This window comes from Hypanus sabinus, chromosome 4, assembly GCF_030144855.1.
Source record: "Hypanus sabinus isolate sHypSab1 chromosome 4, sHypSab1.hap1, whole genome shotgun sequence".
Classification (NCBI taxonomy): Eukaryota; Metazoa; Chordata; class Chondrichthyes; order Myliobatiformes; family Dasyatidae; genus Hypanus; species Hypanus sabinus.
In genome coordinates, this window is record NC_082709.1 from 155014687 (window position 1) to 155037085 (window position 22399).

The 22399-nt window shown below is 40.8% G+C and overlaps 1 protein-coding gene across 2 annotated transcripts in view; it reads left to right on the forward strand.

The window, feature by feature from the left end:
- The window catches only part of LOC132393374 (suppressor of tumorigenicity 14 protein homolog), a 94029-nt gene extending 76718 nt beyond the window's left edge, over positions 1-17311 (forward strand). For both annotated transcript variants that reach the window (XM_059968499.1, XM_059968501.1), the window contains exons 11-12: positions 8080-8198; positions 15064-17311. In XM_059968499.1, coding sequence (XP_059824482.1) covers positions 8080-8198; positions 15064-15089 — 145 coding nt within the window. In that variant the 3' untranslated portion in view covers positions 15090-17311. The remainder of the gene's footprint in view (positions 1-8079; positions 8199-15063) is intronic.
- The last annotated feature ends 5088 nt before the right edge of the window (positions 17312-22399 follow it).

The window sequence follows — 22399 nt, forward strand, 5'->3', positions numbered from 1 at the left end:
GTCTTGGCTAGATTCAAAAACTGAACATCGGATCTTCTCTAAATTTAAGCATGACATAACATCCCGCAACCATTGACCGCGAGTAGGCGGAACAGCATCCTTCCATTTAAGCAAGAGCACCCTCCTAGCTATAAGAGAAGTAAAAGCCAAAATATGCAAATCAGGTGTCTCAGGAGTTTTCTCTTCACTTAGAACGTAGTCTACTCTTTTATTTTTTCTATCAAAGTGCATGACTGTATACTTCCCAACACTGTATTCCATCTGCCACTTCTTTGCCCATTCTCCTAATGTTCTCCTGTAGCCTCTGTGCTTCCTCAAAACTACCTGTCTTTGCGTTGTCCACAAACCTGGCCACAGTTCCACCATCCAAATCATTGACATTTTACATAAAAAGAAGCGGTCCCAATGCAAATCCCTGTGAAACACCACTAGTCACCAGCAGCCAATCAGAAAAGGTTCCCTTTATTCCCATTCTTTGTCTCCTGCCAGTCAGCCAATGCTTTATCCATGTTGGTATCTTTCCTGTTATACCATGGGCTCTTAACTTGTTAAGCAGCCTCATGTGTGACAACTTGTCAAAGGCCTTCTGAAACTGCAAGTACACAACATTCTTTGTCTATCCCACCTGTTATTTCTTCAAATAACTTGGGACAGGTCAGATCAATCCCAACGTGGCTTTCTTCTTGAAATCAACATGTTCTAGAAAATTAGTGCACCACCCCCTGATCTCCCAGTCATTCATATTTTTCTTGGTGAATACTGAGGTTAAGTACTCATTTAGAGCCTTGCCTGCTTCTCCTGGCTCCCCTCCTTTGTCCTTGAATGACTGTGGTCATTGGCAGGGTGGCTGGTTAGGGTTTCACGTGTTTTTATTTATAGAATATGTGATAAATGTGAATGGTAAAGGAATTGTAAGTTTGGAAGAGTGAGAAAAGGAAGTTGAAAAATACAGCAAACTGTAGGGGAAATTAATCCACTTTTTAGAAAAACAGAAGTTCTATAGGACACAAAACATGGAAACAAAGAAAGTAGAAGAGGGGAACGCTCTTTAAAGGAAGTAAAGTGAGAGGACGTAGTCCAGGTAGTTGTGAAACTCAACTGTGAGGCAGTAGTAGATATTGATTATAGTATAATTCACAAAAAGGAGATAGTGACAGGGAAGAAGAACCGTGGGATGGTGAGAAGATGATGATACTTGACAGAACAGTTCATGACATTTTGCAGTTGGTAGAAGATCAAGCAACATCACTGTATGTCACTGAAAAATGAGGTGAAGAATGGGACTGAGTTGGACAGAAATAGGAATGTTTCACATATCCTATGATAAAGGTTGGTATCTGCAAACTCCTGCAGATGTACCATGGAGAGCATTCTAACTGGCTGCATTGTCATCTGGAATGGCAGGGTGGGGGTGTCGACTGTGCAAGATTGAAACAAGTTGCAGAACTTAGCTCCATCATGGGCACTAGCCTCCATAGTATCCAGGACATCTTCAAAGAGCGATGCCTCAAAATGGCGGCATCCATCATTAAGGACCTCCATCATCAAGGACATGTGCCCTTCTCATTACTACCAACGAGAAGGAAGTACAGGAGCCTGAAAGCACACACTCAATGAGTCAGGAACAGCTTCTTCCCCTCTGCCATCAGATTTCTGAATGGACATTGAATCCATGAACACTACCTCATACTTCTTTATTTTTATTTTTGCACTACTTCAGAATCAGAAACAGGTTTATTATCACCGACACGTGTCGTGAAATTTGTGAACTTAGCAGCAGCAGTACAATGCAATACATAATATAGAAAAAAACACAAACTAAAACAATAATAATAAATAAATAAATTACAGAGTATGTGTATTGAATAGATTAAAAATCATGCAAAAACAGAAATGCTATATATTTTTTAAAAATGAGGCACTGTCCAAGGGTTCAATGTCCATTTAGGAATTGGATGGCAGAGGGGAAGAAGCTGTTCCTGAGTCACTGAGTGTGTGCCTTCAGGCTTCTGTACCTCCGACCTGATGGTAACAGTGAGAAAAGGGCATGCCCTGTCTGCTAGAAGTCCTTAATAATGGACGCTGCCTTTCTGAGACACCGCTCCCTAAAGAGGTCCTGGGTACTTTGTAGGCTAGTACCTAAGATGTAGCTGGCTAGATTTACAATCTTTACTTCACTTTATTATCACCAAACAATTGATACTAGAACGTACAATCATCACAGCGATATTCATGCTCCCTGAAGTACAAATAGAATTAAATATAATAAAAATTTAAATTATAAATCATAATTAGATAATAGAAAAGGGGAAGTAAGATAGTGCAAGTCAGGTCCGGATATTTGGAAGGTACGCCCCAGATCCGGGTCAGGATCTGTTCAGCAGTTGGAAAGAAGCTGTTCCCAAATCTGGCCGTATGTATCTTCATGCTCCTGAACCTTCTCCCGGGGGAAGTGGGACAAAAAGTGTGTTGGCTGGGTGGGTCTTATCCTTGATTATCCTGGCAGCACCGTTCCAACAGCATGCGGTGTAAAGTGAGTCCAAGAGTGGAATATTGGTTTGTGTGATGTGCTGGGCTATGTTCACAATCTTCTGCAGCTTCTTCCGGTCTTGGACAGGACAACTTCCATACCAGGTTGTGATGCACCCTAGAAGAATGCTTTCTACGGTGCACCTATAAAAATTAGTGAGGGTTTTAGGTGACAGGCCAAATTTCTTCAGCTTTCTCAGGAAGTAAAGGCACTGGTGGGCCTTCTTGGCAGTGGACTCTGCTTGGTTAGACCAAGTCAGGTCATTTGTGATATTCACCCCGAGAAACTTAAAGTTCTTGACCTGTTCCACCTGTGCACCACCGATGTAGATGGGGTCATGCGGTCTGCTACTCCTTCTGAAGTCAATAACCAATTCCTTCGTCTTGCTGATGTCGAGGGATAGGTTATTGTCTTCACACCATGCCACCAGGTTCTTAATTTCCTCTCTGTACTCAGACTCATCATTACCCAAGATACAGCCTACAATTGTGGTATCATCAGCAAACTTATATATTGAGTTCGATGGAAACTTGGCTACACAATCATGGGTGTACAGTGAGTACAGCAGGGGGCTGAGTACACAAACTTGTGGGGCACTGGTGCTCAGAGTGATTGTAGAGGAGAATCTTCTGCAGCTTCTCTAGGTCCTGTGCAGTAGCGCCCACCCCCATACCAGACAGTGATGCAGCCTGTCAGAATGCTCTCCACAGTACATCTATAGAAGTTTTTGAGTGTATTTGTTGACATGCCCAATCTCTTCAAACTCCTAATGAAGTATAGCCGTTGTCTTGCCTTCTTTATAACTGCATCAATATGTTGGGACCAGATTATATCCTCAGAGATATTGACACCCAGGAACTTGAAACTGCTCATTCTCCCCACTTCTGATGTCTCTATGAAGATTGGTATGTGTTCCTTCATCTTACCCTTCCTGAAGTCCACAACCAGCTCTTTCATCTTACTGACGTTGAGTGCCAGGTTGTTGCTGCAGCACCACTCCACTAGTTGGCATATCTCACTCCTGTACACCCTCTCGTCACCACCTGAGATTCTACCAACAATGGTTGTATTGTGAGCAAATATATAAGTTCTATTTGAGCTATGCCTAACCACACAGTCATGTGTATATAGAGAGCAGAGCAGTGGGCTAAGCACACGCCCCTGAGGTGCACCAATGTTGATCATCAGCAAGGAGGATATGTTATCATCAATCCACACAGACTGTGGTCTTCTGGTTAGGAAGTTGAGGATCCAATTGCAGAGGGAGGTACAGAGGCCCAGGTTCTGCAACTTCTCAATCAGGATTGTGGGAATGATGGTATTATATGCTGAACTATAGTCGATGAACAGCATCCAGACGTAGGTGCTTGTGTTGTCCAGGTGGTCTAAAGCCGTAAGGAGAGTCATTGAGATTGCTTCTGCTATTGACCTATTGTGATGTTAGGCAAATTAAATAACTCACTGTAAATCATTTTTTCTCTATTATTATATATTGCATTGTACTGCTGCCACAAAGACAACAAATTTCATGGCATATGCCAATAATGTTAAACTTGATTCTGATCCTGAATTGAAGTGCAGAGGGATTGGATGTGAAGGTATGATAGAGCAGGGAACCAGGAAACGGTTAAAAGTGTGTTCAAAGCATCATAGATAAGACAGTAAAATGTTCCTGAAGTCATGTTTTTACACAGATATTAAAATGGTGGAATTCAACGTTTTGAGTTTTTAAACAAATTATCTTCAGAGTTCATCAACTTAGTGGGATGGCTCAGTAAGATGTTAAATCCAGAGGCCACATCAGACTTCAGTCCATTTCAGATTTAGTGGAGGATGATTACGGCATGACATTCCGCCTGTAACAGAAACAGTCTGAAAGCCTTTGATTAAACCTGTTTTGCTAGTTGTGGGAAGCTTGATAACTGGCAAGGCTAAGATAAATGTTTGTTCTGGCACGCCAGACTCCCTTGGAGTAAAGTTATTTTCCTGTCCTTTATTCTCTTTCCCCAAAATCAGAGGTTAGAAGTCATTTCTATACCTGGAACTAAATATACTTTCATATCCGAAATCCAACGTCACCCCTCTCCACCCACATACTCCCAGAGACATCTAGCACCTTCTCCTACTCGGAGTTTCATTCGAAGCAGTGTTCCTTGCTCTGTAACTAACTTGAAGTTAGATATGGCCCTTGTGTCTAAAGGGATCGGGGGGGGGGGGGGGGTATGGAGAGAAAGCAGGTACAGGGTTCTGAGTTGGATGATCAGCCATGATCATACTGAATGGCGGTGCAGGCTCGAAGGGCCGAATGGCCTACTCCTGCACCTATTTTCTATGTTTCTATGTAAATCAGCATAACTTCTTTAAAGAAACCCAATCAAAGTAAAACTATACAAACTGCTGAGAAAAAACACACAGTGTGAGTTGCAGGCTTCTGTGCTTTCTGACAGAACTTGCATGCAGAAGTCCAAAACTGCCTATGTAGAACACCCCTGTCAAGTTTAGCAACTTTCTCAATCCACAGATGCAAGAACATCCCAGCAGATGCTAACCACAGTCAATGGCTGATACGCACTCTGTTAAATGCAAATATGTTCACATTCTTGATGCGTGTTCAGATTCATGTCCACAGATGTGTCATTATGCTTCACTGGTGAAAAGTGCTGAGAGCAGGAAATTACTGATGTTGTCCTGAACTCACATTGAGAGATGTGTTTAGAGGCAGTTTAGTGTATAAGAGTCCATTCATTGCAACGAAGATTTTATCATTCTGAGGAACAAAGGGAAGGTACAGTTTTTGTTTCATTTATACTTACAGGGACATTTTAAATTATTTAGAATTTGTACAATGCTCAAAGTAAATTTATTATCAAAGTATGTATATGTCACCATATACTACCCTGAGACTCATTCTCTGGCAGGCATTCACAGTAGAGCAAAGAAACACGATAGAATCAATGAAAAATTACATACAAATAGTGACAAACAACCAATGTGCAAAAGAAGACACGGTCCAAATACAACATGGCATGTAATAATAATAATCTTTCATGTTGTGGGTCGTCTGGTGGCACAATGGCATCAGCGCCGTTTGAATCCAAGTTGGGCCACCCCCTGAGCACGCTTTCCATCCGTGCTGGGTTGAGCATCAAGCTAGCCACTCGGCCTTATAAAAAATACAAGGGTCGAGTCAGGAACGTACATATTGTGACCCAGTTAATCCGAAAGGAGATCAATCCTGACGCCACAAGCCAGGCAAGAATGGGCGACTGTCTGGTGCGACACGCTAAAAAAAAGTTATATTGACCACGAAAAAGCATTTGATTCCGTCCTACATTCATGGTTCTTAGTTCTTAATATATGTAAACTACACCCAATACTTGTGAAATCCCCTCAATATCTGAAGCACTGGCATGCTAGAAGCACCCTATCTATTAACAGCCTAAAAAGAACTACCACCACTATCAAAGGAAATTGAGCCATTTTCTAGGGTGAGTCTCTAAGCCCACTATGGTTTTGTCTAGCTTCAACCCCACTTTCTAATTATTAAATCCGATTAAATTGGGGTATCAAAACAGAAACAACCAAGTGAATTATACTTTGACACACCTTCTATACATGGATGATTGCTAAAGCAATTACTTCAACTAGTAGAACTGTTTTCCAAAGATATAAACATGAACTTTGGACTAGATAAGCACAGAACATTAAACATAAAGAAAGGTGCGATAGACCTGGTAGAATATAAAACAGAGCAGCAGGATACAGTACAACTGACTGTTGAATATGAAACATATGAGTACCTGGAATTACAGCAAACAAAGAATGTAGATCATAGTGCGATAAAGAGAAGACTTCCGACAGAATTTATTCCAGGGCTTAAGAAAATCTGCCAAACGGAGCTCAATAGTGAAATTATAACAAAGGCAAAAGGCATTTTCACGATACCCATATTAACATAGTCTTTTGGCATAATATCTTGCTCCAAAACTGATCTGGAAAATTTACAAAGAAAAATAAGAACTGAAATGAAAACTTTAGAAAACCCTATGTACATTCAGACACGGTCAGATTAACATGACCTAGGACAGAAGGAGGAAGAGAAATAACAGACGTAAAAAATTTACACAACAGTCTTCTAAGGATATATTTTCATCAATGAAAACAGGATTCAGCACCCCATGTGTGCATATGCAATTCTGATAAGAAGTATACACCATTAAATTTAAATGAAAGCACAATCCAGAAAAATAAAGAAATTATCACCATAGAAGAAAAAGTTAACCACAGAAGACATCCTCAGTCTGAGTAGACTAGATGACGACAAGGATGTGTCAAATGCCTGTCTCAGAGATGGAGACCTTTCCCCAGAAACAGAAGGTTTCCTTGTGCAATACAGGGCCAGGTGGTTATCACAAAACTATCAAAAACACATAATAAAAGACCAACTAATTCAAGATGATAAATTCAGAAAATGCCAAGAGAAGCTAGAAACAATCCAACACCTTACAGGAGGATCCTGCAGCAAATTAACTCAATCTGATTGCTTACACAAGCACAATAAAGTGGCAAACATTATTCACCAAAATCTTGCTTTAAAGCCTAAACTCATAAAAGAAACCGTACCTTACTATAAATACAAACCTTGTTCCAGTTTTAGAGTCAGAGTCCCACAAATTATATTACAACTAATCTGTTATTACAGATAGGACAATCCATTCTAACTGTCTGGATATAATAATGCAGGATAAACAAGCAAGAACATCTTACTTAATAAATATTGCTATTCCATACACTCATAATGTATAAAAGTCAATAAGTGGAAAACACCAGAAATATGGTGAATTAAAAGAGGAAATTGAAAGACTATGGAGCATGAACAGGGTATACATTGTCCCAATTGTAATATTTACAATTGTTTTCATCCCAAAGTCACTGTACAATAACAATAAACAATTAGGCCTACACAGCAATATTTACGTAAATGCCCAGAAAGCCACAATACTAAACACAACTAGAATAGGCCAAAAGTTCCTATCAATTGAGAAATGAGTGTTCTTGCCTGTGCCTGTACCTCAGGTTTTACCAGCCTGAGCTGAGAACATCACTAAAGTCACTGGGAAAAGAGGTGAAGAATGGGACTGAGTAGGACAGGAAAAAGAATATTTCCGATATCCTATGATAAAGGTCAGTATTGTAAGGACACATGCAGTGAGGCAAAGGATGTACTGGTTCTTCCAATGCTCAGTGAACAAATGTAGCTGAGAAAAAATATATATAATAATAATAATAAATAAGCAATAGTGAAAATGTGTTGTGGAGTCTCCATACTATAGGCTGTGGCAACAGTTCGGTTGTTATTTTCTAATTATCTTAATTATTTCTTCCTTTTCTATGTTACTTATGGATGTTTTTCTGTGCATTTGAGTCCTTTTCAGAATGGCTACCTGAAATCTCTCTCCTGTCAATCATGGCAGCAAACCATTGAATTTAAAGAGTAGCCTATCCGTTTCATTGAGCTAATGGTATTTCTTTTCTGATTCCTTCTCCAGATTCTGTGGAGACCATCAGAGCTTTTGTCTCTACAGTAATAGTTCCAGTTTACAAATACTATTTCATGCCAATCAAATCAACTCAAAAGGCTTTGCTGCTGACTACATGGCTATAGATGGTAAGAAATTATGTTCATTTCTTAAGCTGTATAGATAATCAAGCTCAGAGATCATTATAAATGTATTGTATTGCATTAATTGTAAAACAAACAAAATGCTGGAGGAATTCTGTAGGTCAGACAGCATCTGTGGAAGGGAATGACCAGCTGACGTTTCATGTTGAGAACCTTCATCCAGCCTGAAATATCAACTGTTCATTCCTTTCCATAGATGCTGCCTGACCTGCTGGGTTCCTCCACCATTTTGTATGTGTTACTCTGGATTTCCAGCAACTGCAGAATCTCTTGTGTTTGCTCAATTAATTACTATTGAAGATATCAAACTGAAGTGACATTCATCTGTAATAAAAATAATTCTCCAGGGTTATTATGTAACGGATCTGTATGTTCCAGGAATGGAACATATGGGGATGGAAAAGTGTTATTGTATTTTGATGCTTATCTAGGATATGAGAGTTAAGCAGGACAAAAATATCACATAGAAGATCACTGGTATTTCTGGTGAACAACGGAAAGGTTGACTCCTGCTTCCATTTCTGAATTTTGTATTTTGAATTTTCTGGAATTCTTGCTAAATTTAATGTGAAGTCAGCAGCTGAAAAGGTCAGGGTATGTGCCTTGAATTGTGGTGGTCTGATCGTTGAGTTGAGAGAGTGACTTTGGGGCTTTAGATTCAGGGCATGGTCTGTTGAATGAAGATTCCATTCCCTTCTTTTAAAACTTTTATTTAATCTGCTAACACTCCATGTACACACTGTAAGACAAGGGCTATTTGCCCCATTGAGTCTGCTCTGCCATGTGCTCTGGATGTGCTTGTATTCTGAGACTGTGTGCTCTGGTCCAAGACTCCCCCACTGCAGGAAACATCCTCTCTGTGTTCAGTTTATCTGGGCCTTTCAATATGTGGTAGGTTTCAAATGAATTCCCCCTCAATCTTCTAAACACCAGTGAGTACATATCCAGAGCCACCAACCACTCCTCATACATTAACCTGTCATGAAATTTATTGATTCTTGGCAACAGCTCAGTACAAAACATAAAGCTAACTGTAAGTTACAAAAATAAAGAAATAGTCTAAAGGACAAATAATGAGGTAATGTTCCTGTGTTCATAACTGTCCAGAAAACTGCTGGTGAAGGGGAAGAATCTGTTCCTAAAGCAATGAGTTTGGGTCTTCAGGCTACTGCACAGGATCGAAGTAAGCTGCAGAGGTTGTAAAGTTAGTTAGCGCCATCATGATCTCTAGCCTCTGTGGTATCCAAGAAATCTTCAAGTGGTGCCTCTAAAAAGTAGAGTCCATCATTAAGGACTCCCACCACCCAGGACATGCCCTCTTCTCATTGTTAACATCAAGAGGATGTACAGAAGCCTGAAGGCACACACTCATAGTTTCCCTATTCCAGTTTATAGTTTCCAGCTCATAGTTTCCCTATTCCAAGATGGTGGCGTGAGGCAGCTTGCAGCGGCCACTCCAGAGCTGATTATCTGTTATTTATGAAGTGAGGTGCCGTGTGCAATCATAATCGATTGAAAACGGACGTGGGAGCACAGAGGAACATCGGGAAATCTCCAGGAAGACCTTCTTCGTTGCTGCTGTGAGGTCCAGGACTCTGCTGGGAAGAACAGGCCCCCAGTCCTCGGGGTTGCATTGCCGATGCCGTTGGCGCCGTCTTAATACACTCAGCAGAGGATGGTGCTCGGAGAAGCTGTGCCAGAGGGGATGGTCGTAGGCTCGGAGGTTCGACGGACTAGGAGTCCACTGCTTTCATTGTGTGCTGGGTCTGCGAGGCTGAGTCGGGCGGTGTTGTGGAAGTCCATAGCGGGGGTATTTCCTTCTGCTGCCGGCGTGGGATGGCGAGTCTGTCGGGACCCTGGGGACTTGTGGAAACTGTGGTGATTTCTTTTGAACTTATAGTCTTTTAACATCTTTGAACTATTTTTACTGTGCCCGTGGTCTGTTTTTTTTTATCAATTATGCTATTGTTTGCACTGTTGTAACTATATATTGTAACTATGTGGTTTTGTGCAGGTCTTGTAGCTTTAGTTTTTGGTCTTGTTTTGTCTGGTGGATTGGAGCTCCTTTCCGGGGAACGCGCTAAGACGGTAGCGCGATATTAATATGCAGCAGCTTCTCCGGACTCTGGATTGGGGATTGCCAAACGTTATGTGGATTTTCTGCTGTAGTCTGTTTTGTCATATGCTTTTGTGATATCATTCTGGAGGAACGTCGTCTCATTTTTTAACTGTATTGAATTTGTGGTTTCTAAATGACAATAAACTGAATCTGAATCTGAATCAATGATTCAGGAACAGCTTCTTTCCCTCTGCCATCCGATTTCTGAATGGACGTCAAACCCATGAACACTACTTCAATATTTTTGTATTTCGATTTTTGCACCACTTATTTAATTTAACTATTTTATATATTTTTTACTTTAATTCACAGTTTTTGTCCTATATTATCATGCATTGCATTGTACTGCTGCTGCAAAGCTAACAAACCTCACGGTATATTAAAGCAGATTCTCTGCTCCTTCCCGAGGTCTGTACCATGAAGAGAGCATGTCACAGAGGGTGAAGGTCTTTAAAGGTGCAGTTATAGTACAGAGGGAGATGTAAAGATCGTCCGAGACATTGGTTTGTGGAAGAAACCAATTCGCCAGACTGTAACAGCAATATCCTTGTCAGTAGGTTTGATGTTTATATGAGAATTGGATCCTAATGAGCACAGTACAACAAATTCAGAAGGGGCTGCATTATAATGAGCAAGAGCAGTAGCAAAATTAGTGTCGACCATGTCACATTAACAGTTAGCAATACAGTTGATCAAAAGATGGGAACCTATGACCAAGTTCATTCAACATATCTTGACTGTTACTGAAAGAATACTAGTTCCTCATTATAACAGATACCCACCATTTTAGCCTGAAATATTGTAAGCTTAAGATATATTTCACACCATCTGAGCTCCTTATCACTTCTTCTTCCACTTTTTTTATTCCATACAATGTTTCACACTCATCATCATCAACCACAACATCAACGCATTCAAAGTTTAAAGTAAACATATTATCGAAGTATGTATCTGTCACCATATACAACTCTGAGATTCATTTTCTTGTGGGCATTCACAGAAGATCAAAGAAATACAATAAGATCAGTGAAACACTACAAAGAAAGACTGACAAACAACCAATGTGCAAAAGAAGACTAACTGTGCAAATAAACAAATTGAAAACACACGTGGACTAAGATGTTAACTGTCCTGTGCTATCATCAGTGGGATCATCAGTTGATCTGCCACCGGTCTTCAGGAGTTTCGGCCCGCTTTTGATCAAGACTCCCTCGAGGTGGTGGGTCAGCAGTGCTAAAGCACCACCTCCCACTGGTGAGCTTAACAACTTGGCATCTGCCTCTGGCAGAGTTGTTGGTCGCTTCCATCCAACAGATATTCCACTCTTCAGGTGTCTACACAGCTACTGAAGGGTTTGCAAATGATGGATATACTGTCCGACTATCTGCCCCTCTGGAAGTACTTGGTCCACACCCATGATGATCCTGCCTCTGCTGCCTCAGCTACAGCCCTACTGGTTGACTTGATCTCTCTTCTAGTGAAGCCAAGGTCACGCAGCCACTTCTGGAAAGTGAACGCAATAAAGCCACGGCACCCTACTTTGGATAGCATGAGACCTTCCACCCTCTGTCTCTGCACTCTGATCTTAATTCTGAATACTTGGTTAACTTGCACTCATGGGCTTCATCGATGTTGTCATCCCAGGGGACTGTGAGTTCACCGATAACCACTTCTCTATTGGTGTCAGACTGGATGATTATATCTGGACGCAATGTGGTGAAAACTATTTGCTCCGGGAAACTACCTTTCCCGTCCAGGTCAGCTTTGACACACCAATCATTGGCTGAAGAAAGTATGCCTGATCGTGGGCCTGTGCTGTACACCCTTGATTTGGAACCTTTTTTCACAAATGATATGTGATGTTCTGTGCAGCATGGGGCATGAGATCAGTTGTGCTGCAGTACTCTGTGCTCAACCGCTTGTGTTACAACTTTGAGAACGTTGTTATGTCTCCAAGTGTACATGCCTCTGGAAAGATTGACTCTGCATGCACTCAAAATATGCTGAAGTGTTCCCTTCTCACCACAAGAAGCACACCTGTCTGTCTCATCTTCATACTGGGTGCTGAGGTTGGCAGGTGTTGGGAGCAGGTCATACACTGCTCTGTATAGAAAAGAAATGCGGAGCGGTTCCATCTGCCACAGGACATTCCAAGATAGATGTCGTTGTTCAACAAAATAACAATAATAAATAAATAATATTGAGAACGTGAGTTTAGAGTCCTCAAAAGTGAGTCTGAAGGTTGTGGAATCAGTTCAGATATGAGGTGAGTGAAGTTACCCACGCTGGTTCAGGAGCCTGATGCTTGAAGGCTAATAATGTTCCTGAAGCTGGTTGTGTGAGACTTGAGGCTCCTGTTCCTTCTTCCAGATGGCAGCAGTGAGGAGAGCATAGCCTGGATGGTGGGATCCCTGATGATGGATGCTGCTTTCTTCTGACAATGCTCCTTGTAGATATACTGTATGGTGGGGAGGGCTTTCCTTATTAATGAATGGGTTGTATCCACTACTTTTTGTAGACATTTCCATTCTTGTACTTTAGTGTTTCCATCCATACCAGGACAGCCAGGATACTCTCCACTATGCATTTTTTAGAAGTTTGCCAAAGTTTTAGATGACGTGCCAAATCTATGCAAAACTTTTAAGAAAGTAGAGGCACTGACCATTAATCCGTTAACTCAATGTTAACCTCTGCTGCAAAACATTCGGGAATAACCATAACTCCAAAATGGTAGTGTAGCGGTTAGCATGACTCTATTATAGCTGTGGTGTTCCGTTGTTCAGGGTTCAATTCCGACACCATCTGTAAGCAGTCTGTACATCCTCCCCATGGAATGCATGGTTTTCCCCGCGTGCTCGTGTTTCCTCCGGCTAGATTAATTAGGCATTGTAAATTGTTCCATGATTTGGTTAAGATTAATAGGAGTTGTAAGGGGTTGCTGGGGCAACGTATCTGAAAGGGCCTACTGAATGCTGTATCACTAAGTGAACGGATAAACTCACAAACTGTGCCTCCACTTTTTGCAGATTCCCCTCACAAAAGTACTGTCTCATTATTATTACACTTCCCACTTGCTGAGCTCAACTTCCTTAATCGAATCCAGAACTGTCTTTGCATCCTGTTGGGGTAGCTATAGGTCAGCTAAAAAATTCTACTGATTGAAATATACAAATTTAGTGCCCTCTGTTTCATTTACACTAACCAAATCCCAATTAAAATTAAAATAATTGAAATCTCCTGCTATTTCTCTCCTAATCTTATTGCACTTGTCAGTAATAGGCCCATAAATTTGTTGGAAACCGTACAACTAGGAATATAAAACAGTCAGACTTGCTCAGCTTTAAGTCATCTGTCATTAATAGCCATAATATTATAATTCAGTATGTTATTATCACTTTCAGCTCCTCTGCCTTGTCCAATGAATCTTTTTCAACTGCATACCATCAAACACAACTTCAACCTACAACCTTTGCTAGTTTCTAACTCTCCAATTTCATGTCATACTTCCATTGCCAGGTCTACTTTTCACTCTTATGAATCTACACTCAGCATTCCATTCCCTCCAAAACTCATTTCTATCTGCTGTTCATTTATGCTGGTCTCTCTGGAGGCACAGGGTGACAACCTTCTGAAAAGTATCAACCACAAAGCACTGAAACTTCTGGGTGGACTGCAGTGATAGCAGAAATGTGAGGGATTATGCAGAGGTTGCAAATCTTGAGCAACACACCCAAAATGCTGGAGGAACTCAGTAAGTCAGGAAGCATCGAACACAATGAGAAGGGAAGGGGGCAGAAGCCAGACTAAGAAGGTGCTGGGAGGAGAAGGAGTTCAAGCTGTAAAGTGATAGGAGAGACCAGGTGAGGGGGAAGGTGGGTTGGTAGGGCAGGGGGAGTTGAAGTAAGAACCTGGGAGGTGATAGGTGGAAGATGTAAAGGGCTTGTAAAAAAAAAGAAATCTAATAGGAGACGTCAGTGGACATGGGAGAAAGGGAAGTGGGAGGGCAAGCAGAGGGAGTGATTGGCAAGTGAGGAGAAGAGAAAGGGTGGGAGGATAATCAGACTGGTAAATGGAAAAAGGGAGAGGGGAGGAATTATTGAAAGTTACAGAAATCGATGTATAAGCCATCAGGTTGGAGGTCATCCAGATGGAATATGATCTGCTGCTCCTCCATCCAGAGCATGGCTTTATGGTTTTCTTAAAAGGTAGAAAGAAACCATTCAGTCCATTGAGTTAATGCCAGCTCTGAGCATTCCCATTAATCCCCTTTGTCCCACTTATTACCTATTCTCTCTTACTTATCTCCCCTGGTTCTCCTGCAATCCACCTTAGGGATGATCTACAGTAACAGATTAACCTGCCAACCAACATACTTTCGGGATGTGGAGATAATTGGAACACAAAGATAACTCCAGCAGTCACAGAGTGATGGTACAAACTCTATACTGACATCACTGGAGGTCAGGGTCAGAATGGACTTGTGCAGGAGAAGCACTCACAGCTGTGACATCCAGCTGCTTTGATTGCACCTTCAAGACAGCCATTGCAAATATTGACCCACTCTGTCAATGCAAACCTCTTGCTTGGGTGTAGTACCCACCTTGTGGGCAGCCAGTGAATCAGTAACTAGCACTGGTGCTAAGCACTCAAACTATAATATTATTTAGAATTTAAAACCACCGGAAGCACAAGTGAGTTGCACTCATAAGGTTTGTTTATTTTTTTTGACAGATGATTTGGATGCGAACTGCCACTGACGAAGCTGATGGATTAAGAGTTTCTCAAATAGTACTTGGAATATACTGTATAAAGTGCTAAGCCTCTATGATTCCACAGATCTACAAGCAAGTTTTAATGCACTGCTGGACAGTGATCTGGGTGTGCACTGTTCAGGGGAAATGCTTCCCAGTCAACAACTATTTTTCACATTTTATACCCAAAATCCTCCAGGGCATTTTGCATGAGACACGTGTGTGACCTTTTTAATTATCAGTGGGCTTGTTGTAAAGCTACCAGATATAAACATAAAATATATATTTTTTTATAATGGGGAGATTGAAAAATGATTAGCTTTGGTTTTAGACTTCTTAACTGTGGAAATTCAGTTGATCTTGTTCCAGATCTGATATGTGCACATTGAATCAAATGTTAAGTGAATGTTAAATATTCCAACCTGTATTTGGCTACCATTCCCTTGTTTGTGTTCTCGTCAGGATTTTGCTCTATTTTGTGAAAGAAGATTCAAGCTCTGTTGTTTTTTTTCTCTGACCTGGCCATTTCCAGGACTGTTCCAAATTTCTGTCAACCATATAGAAATTATTTCTGGCCTTTCTCCTGAAAAGCCAGGTTTTAACTTATGGACAACACTTCTTGGGCCAATACTTCCCCAAAATGTTTATTTCCATCAATTCCACTTAATTTCCTTGAAATTTGCCGTCAGTTAATTCTCAGATTTATAATTTCCAGGAATTAGAAAGGAATCCTAGCTTTTGGTATCTTAATTTAACACTTGAAATTCAGGCATCATTTTAGTATATCAATTCCACCCTATCTGTAAATCCAATGCATTCTTTGTGAGTTATGGTGCCCACATTTGTCCAAATTAGTCTTGATTTTCATGGAGCTGTAACATAACTTTGATATCATATACTTTGGATATAAAAATCAAAGGAATTCCATTGGCCTTTATTATGTTATGGACCAAAATGACATTTTGATGATCTATGCATATGGACACCCAAGTCTCTATGGGCTCCGATATTTCCAGCATTTTTCAATTGAGAAAGTTCTGTTCTGTCCTTCCTTGGGTCCAACAATCACTTACTACCTACGATATGCCCATTCAGTCCAACCTTTGATGTCTCTATGTAGTTTAAAGTGTTGGCGCGCAGCCTAATGGATAAGGCATCGGTCTAGTGATCTGAAGGTCACTGGTTCGAGCCTCAGCTGAGGCAGCATGTTGTGTCCTTGAGCAAGGCACTTAACAACACATTGCTCTGCGATGACACTGGTGCCAAGCTGCAAGGGTCCTAGTGCCCTTCCCTTGGACAACATCGGTGGCGTGGAGAGGGGAAGGCTTACTGCTTGGGCGACTGCCAGTCTGCCATACAATCCTGCCCAGGCCTACATCCTGGAAAACCTTCCAAGGCACAAATCCATGGTCTCACAAGACTAACGGATGCCTATTACTATGTAGTTTAAATATTGCTATCCACAGTGCTTACAATATAATCCACTTTTTGTGACATTGGCAAGCTTGGGTATGAAACTTCTTATTCTATCATCGATGGTCAGGAACTACAATGAAATTCTCGATCCTTCTTTCACCATTATCCACCCTGTAACTGTGCTACCACCCATCCCATCCACCCACATTCCGCACTTTGAGATCAGGCATTGGAAACATTTTGATCCTGGTTATAGACGGGTAACATGCTGCTCAGCTTTTTCCCTTCCCACTAAGCACTACAGTAACTTTGTGATATTAAGATAAATTTCCATTTGACCCAAGTCACTGTTCTTTTATTAGGATGTTATTAATTTGTGTTGAGGCTTTTAAAAATAATTGATGAGTATTTTCATGTAATAGATGATGACTTTAAATCGAAGTCATTGTGCTCTCCTCCAGCTGAAACAAGGAGGATCAAAACATTTAGGGTTGGAGTAAAATAGAATATGAAAAATTTCTGATTTGTTTTATATTAAAACAGGAATTGCTGAAAGTAAATTATAAACAGTGATTATAGTTTTCTTAAATCTGTCTATTTTTAAAGATGTGGAATTGCTGATTGTCTAAAAAGATATCTACAGTGAAGAATTGAAACATATTTACTTGATGAATATTTATGAGTAAAATCCACATCTTTTTTAAATCGTATATTGTGACTTGTGTATATCTTAATTTTTTCACCTTTGATATTTGGTATAGTTTTCTTTTTGGTTTCTGCTAATAATGTAATATTTTTAGAGTATTTATGGACTATTCCATTGAAAGATGAATATTTTTTCATTAAAATACAGTAATCAATACTAGTACAGTTTTTCTTCAATTTACTTACATAGCATTCCACAGGCGGCACAGCACCTGCGAAGAGACAAACAGTGTTAAGGTTTGTCAGGCCTGATTCTGATTCTGTATCGGTGACCTTTCATCAAAACCAAAGGCAAGACTGGTATATTTGTTCCTTATAGTATTGTGAAATACCAGAAAATATTAAGAAAAATTTGCACAAAAGAATACAATGCTACCTTAGGACAATATCCACAATATTTAGTGTCCTCTGTCCTTCTAATCTTCACCATTCATGGCCCTTTGTAATTCTCTGGATCTGTCTTAGCCAGATCTCTTCCTGGCCATGCACAATGGCATATTGAAATACTTAAACTTTGTGTCATCATGTGTGCTGGCAATCTCAGAACCCAAGTGCAGAGGGAAGCCAGACTTTGGTGTCGAGTTTATTCAGAATAATTCCAAAAGAACATTGGTGGCTTGGCCAAGTGACACTGCAAGAAGTGACATTCTCAATACTTGGACCCTGCAACTAGTGCTAATCAGGTGTCCACCTAAATATTACAAGTAACACGGGATCCCTGAGCCGATCAAATTAAACTTAGCAAGCTTAAACAGAAGGCACCAGGAGACTGCATTACAAAGAGCAAGTGGCTTGAGAAATGCACAAGGAACTCTGAGCAATTAACAACTGATGTTACTCACAGTGTTTGCCCTTCACTGTTTTTCTAGAGGCAATTAGAAGGCTGTACTCTCAACTTTACAGATTGAGGCAGCATTGACAGGCTCTTCTTATTGCTGGGGTTGCTGGCTCTCTGTAGATCTGTTTCATTTGTTACGTAACTGTTCAATTTTCACCACTCTGTGCCATGAGGTTAAATAATAAGGTAGCTTACTCTTGATATGGTTACTCACATGTTTGCACACACCAGCCAGGGATCAGCTTTTGGAGCAGGCCTCTTCCAAAACTTGCACCATTTGGGACGAGAGTCCTGATGAGGTGGCTTGGACCCATGTGCTGGATGAAATCACTGGTAGATTTATGAATGAGCACTGAACCTATGTTCAGGTGTTCCTTGAATACTCAGTCCTTGGTGCCCAAAACATGATTATCCATTAATGGGAACGCCCTAAGCCCTTAAGCAGCCCACACCAGCTAACTGTACTCTGGAGAGTTGGAGCATTTAAATCTTAGAAGCTGGTGTGCTTGGGAGGATTTCATAACACTATTGATCTGTTTAATCAAATGAACTGAGAATAGGAAGCACCCACACCTTTGACCACAGCGAGGTCAAAACACCCCTGTTTAACCTCTGCTAGACCCGTTACTTGACAGGGTCCTTCTGTCGCAATGTGCGCTGGCAATATCAGAAGCCAAGTGCAGAGGGAAGACAGATTCTGATGTACAGACAGCCACCAGAGTTTATTCAGAATAATTCCAAAAGAGTATCGGTGGCTCAGCCAAGTGACACTGCAAGCCATAACATTCTGAAAACTAGGACCTCATGATTAGCACTAATCAGGCATCCACATAAATAATACAAGTAACATGGAATCCGTGAGCCTTCAAAATACTGTAAACTTAACAAGCTTAAACAGAGGGCACCAGGAGACTGCATCACAAATAGTAAGTCACTCCAGAAATACACGTGGAGCTCTAAACGATTGGGAACTGTCATTAAACAACAATTAGCCAATTCAGGTGCTCTAAAATCTTTGGAGCCCATGCTCTCCAGCGCCCCACACAGTCCAAAGAACTCATTACAATTTGGTCCTCCATTCACTATAATACACCAAAATGTAAGCAAAACTCTGCTGATAATGAAAATCTAAACTACGAAGCAGAAATGCCAAGAATACTCAGCAGGTCAGGCAGCCTTTGTGCAGAAAGGAGCAGGAACCTTTCAGGTCAATGACCTTTAATCAAAAGTAAGAAAGATTAGAAATCAATGTTTAAAGTTGCATGGAAAGTGGACAGTTACAGAATATGATAATCATGGTTTATGAAAGGATGGAGTTCTAGACAGACTGGAAGACTCAAATGATGGAGGCTTTCCCTCTTTCTGCCAGGACCACCATTTGTATCATTTAGTCCCTCTTGGTCTCTACCCTATCATAGATGTTGCTTTTGTTTTTTTTCCCTCACCTGCTTGTCTTCTCTGCAATTTAAATCATGAGGGATTTCTAACATTTGTAGTTTGATGAGCATTATTAACCTGAAACATTAGCATTGCTGTTCTTTCTGAATATACTGCCTGACCTGCTGTATACTCTGGCATTTTGTTTTTACCAGAATGCTCTGATTCTGAATGCTCAAAGTATGATATCCTTCCTACCCGTTAAACCCAAAATATCTCCCAACTTTGTTACAGCCACAGGTCCTAAGGAGCTTGAATGTGTATAGTGCGTAACCAATTTACCTTTTCTCTACAACTAGAATGGAGCCCTTTAATAAGTCTGGGTGCCCACTGCATACTTTTGGCCAAGGCTCTGCTTCAGTGCTCTTTGGAGAATTTGGTGTTTGTGATGACAAATGTGGCTTATGATACGCTTTGGCTGCTGGCTCTTGGCCGGACCCCGAAGTAGACCTACAGATTCAAAACTAATTTTAAAAATCTAGACGCAGAAAATCAGAAATCAAAACAGAAAATGCTCCAATCAGTGCATTATAAACGAGGTAGCACTGCCTCACTTGTTGAGTGTTTCAGCGTTTTCTACTTTTATTCCAAGTATAAATGTCTGTGTGCCTGTTTACAGAGTACTCCGTTCAAATAGAACGTGACACAGCACTAACAATTAATGATCTGTGGAATTGCTCTGTAGCACACGTATTGCAAACTCGTAAGTAAATATCTGAAAGGAATGTATGTCCCAATGAAACAAGATGAAACAGTGGTTCAGTTGCCTTAGCAACAAATCTTTAGACTCAAACGCACAGGTGACAATCAGGTGAATGAGATATTGTTATTGTGAGGAGTGTCACGAGCTGTACTTGCTCCTCCTCGCAGTGCACGCCTCGTGGAGCCGAGCCCACATGCCTGAGGCAGGGCTGTTGTGAACGATGTCATATGGAGTGTATACATCTGATGTCATTGGAGGAGAGAGCTGAGTTTGGTATTGGAATAAACAATCAGAGTGCAAATGAAAACGTTGACAATATGGACATTGTTGTATTTCATTCCCCACTGTCAATTGCATTAATAGCAAAGTTGCTGAAAAATATTCCTGTTTGCAACCACTCGTCCGAATTTTTTAGAAATCCTCCCTGATTTATGGTTGATTTTGACCAACTTCCAAGCAATTATGGTTGCAGGTGAAAAGGGAGGATGACATTGGAAAAAATGATCCTTACATTTTCTTTGTTGGAAGTGTCATCCTGAATTATTTTCTCATTTTGAGGAGGTAGGAACAAAAAATGTGCCATTGGTACAGACTGAAACTGGAATTAGACAATTTTGAGCCCACGTGTGTGAGTTAATGGAATATATCAGATTGGAGAGATACTTGGTGACAGCTTTCCCATGGTCTTGCTGCTCTTTGATTTATACACGGGAAGTTGTCTCAGGTGCTGGCACCAAGTGGCAGCTATCAAATTGGTTATACTCATTGTAAAACCTGAAATTTAACTCCATCAGTTCTTGGAGCATTCAACAGATGGCGTTGAGCGAATGCTAGAAGTATGGCAGCACCATTTAAGATGTAGTTCCATCCATGTAGTTTCCACAGTTCAGTCCATAAATCTTTACCTCGCCAGTTCTGGAGCCCAGCTGGAAAATTTCAATGCAGGTGAGTAGCTGTTGGGGGCTGGGGGAGGTGAGCACTGATGAGCTGACTAACAGAAGTGGTTACATCTCAATGCTGTTCTATTATCCTTTTTTTGTTGATGCAGGCAGGCTAAAGCCAGATCGGAGCAGATCATGGTGGATTGCGTCTAGCTGATCAGCTTTCCAGTGGCAAAACACAGATGAATAGCTAAAAGGAACAGCTATCATGCATAGTTATTTGAAATATTACAGGAAACACTAGATCTGGATTCGAAAGACCTCCACCTAATCAGAAGTCTGTACTGGGAACAAACTGCCGCTGTAAGAATAGATGAGGAAGTGAGACAGTTTACGAAAATCAAGAGAGGCGTTAGACAAGGATGTGTTTTCTCTGATTTGTTTAATGTGTACAGTGAAACAATATTACAAAAAATAAGAGACATCTTGGGAATTAAAGTTGGCAGTGAAAACATCCATAATTTCAGATATGCAGATGATACTGTGTTAATTGCAAGTACGGAGGAAGAACTACTAAACATAATTGATATAGTTGTTGAAGAAAGTGCAAAAATGGGTCTATCTATCAATTGGAAAAAGACAATGTATGGTGATATCCAAAAAGAAGGAGAATCCTATCTGCAGGTTGAAAATAAATTGGGAAGACATAAAACAAGTGCAGAACTTTTGCTACCTAGGAAGCTGGGTGACATCAATTGGCAGGTGCGACATGGACATCAAAAGAAGAATAGGGATGGCAAAAGACACCTTTACGAGAATGAAGAGTATACTGACCAACACCAAACTAGGCATGACAACCCTCCCCAGGGTACTGAAATGTTACATTTATCCAGTTATGTTACATGGCTCAAAATGTTGGACAATATCTGGAAACATGAAGAAACGAATTGAAGAAGCAGAGATGTGGTTTTTGAGGAGGATGCAAAGAATATCGTGGACAAAACAAATATCTAACGAGGATGTCATGAACAGAGCAGGCACAAAAAGAGAAATAATGCATGAGATCATGAAAAGGCAATGTAACTTCACTGGTCATGTGATTAGGAAAGAGGAGTTAGAACGCACGGTGATTATGGGAAAGATTGAAGGGAAGAAAGCAAGAGGAAAGCAAAGACAAATGATGATGGAGACAGCAGCCAGAGAACTGGAAATGGATACCAGTGAATTGATCCACTTGACCCGGAACAGGAGTGTATGGGCCATGGCAGACAAAGCTCAGACTGGGCATGGCACCTGATGATGATGATGATCATGCATAGATGTTTTCATTACAATA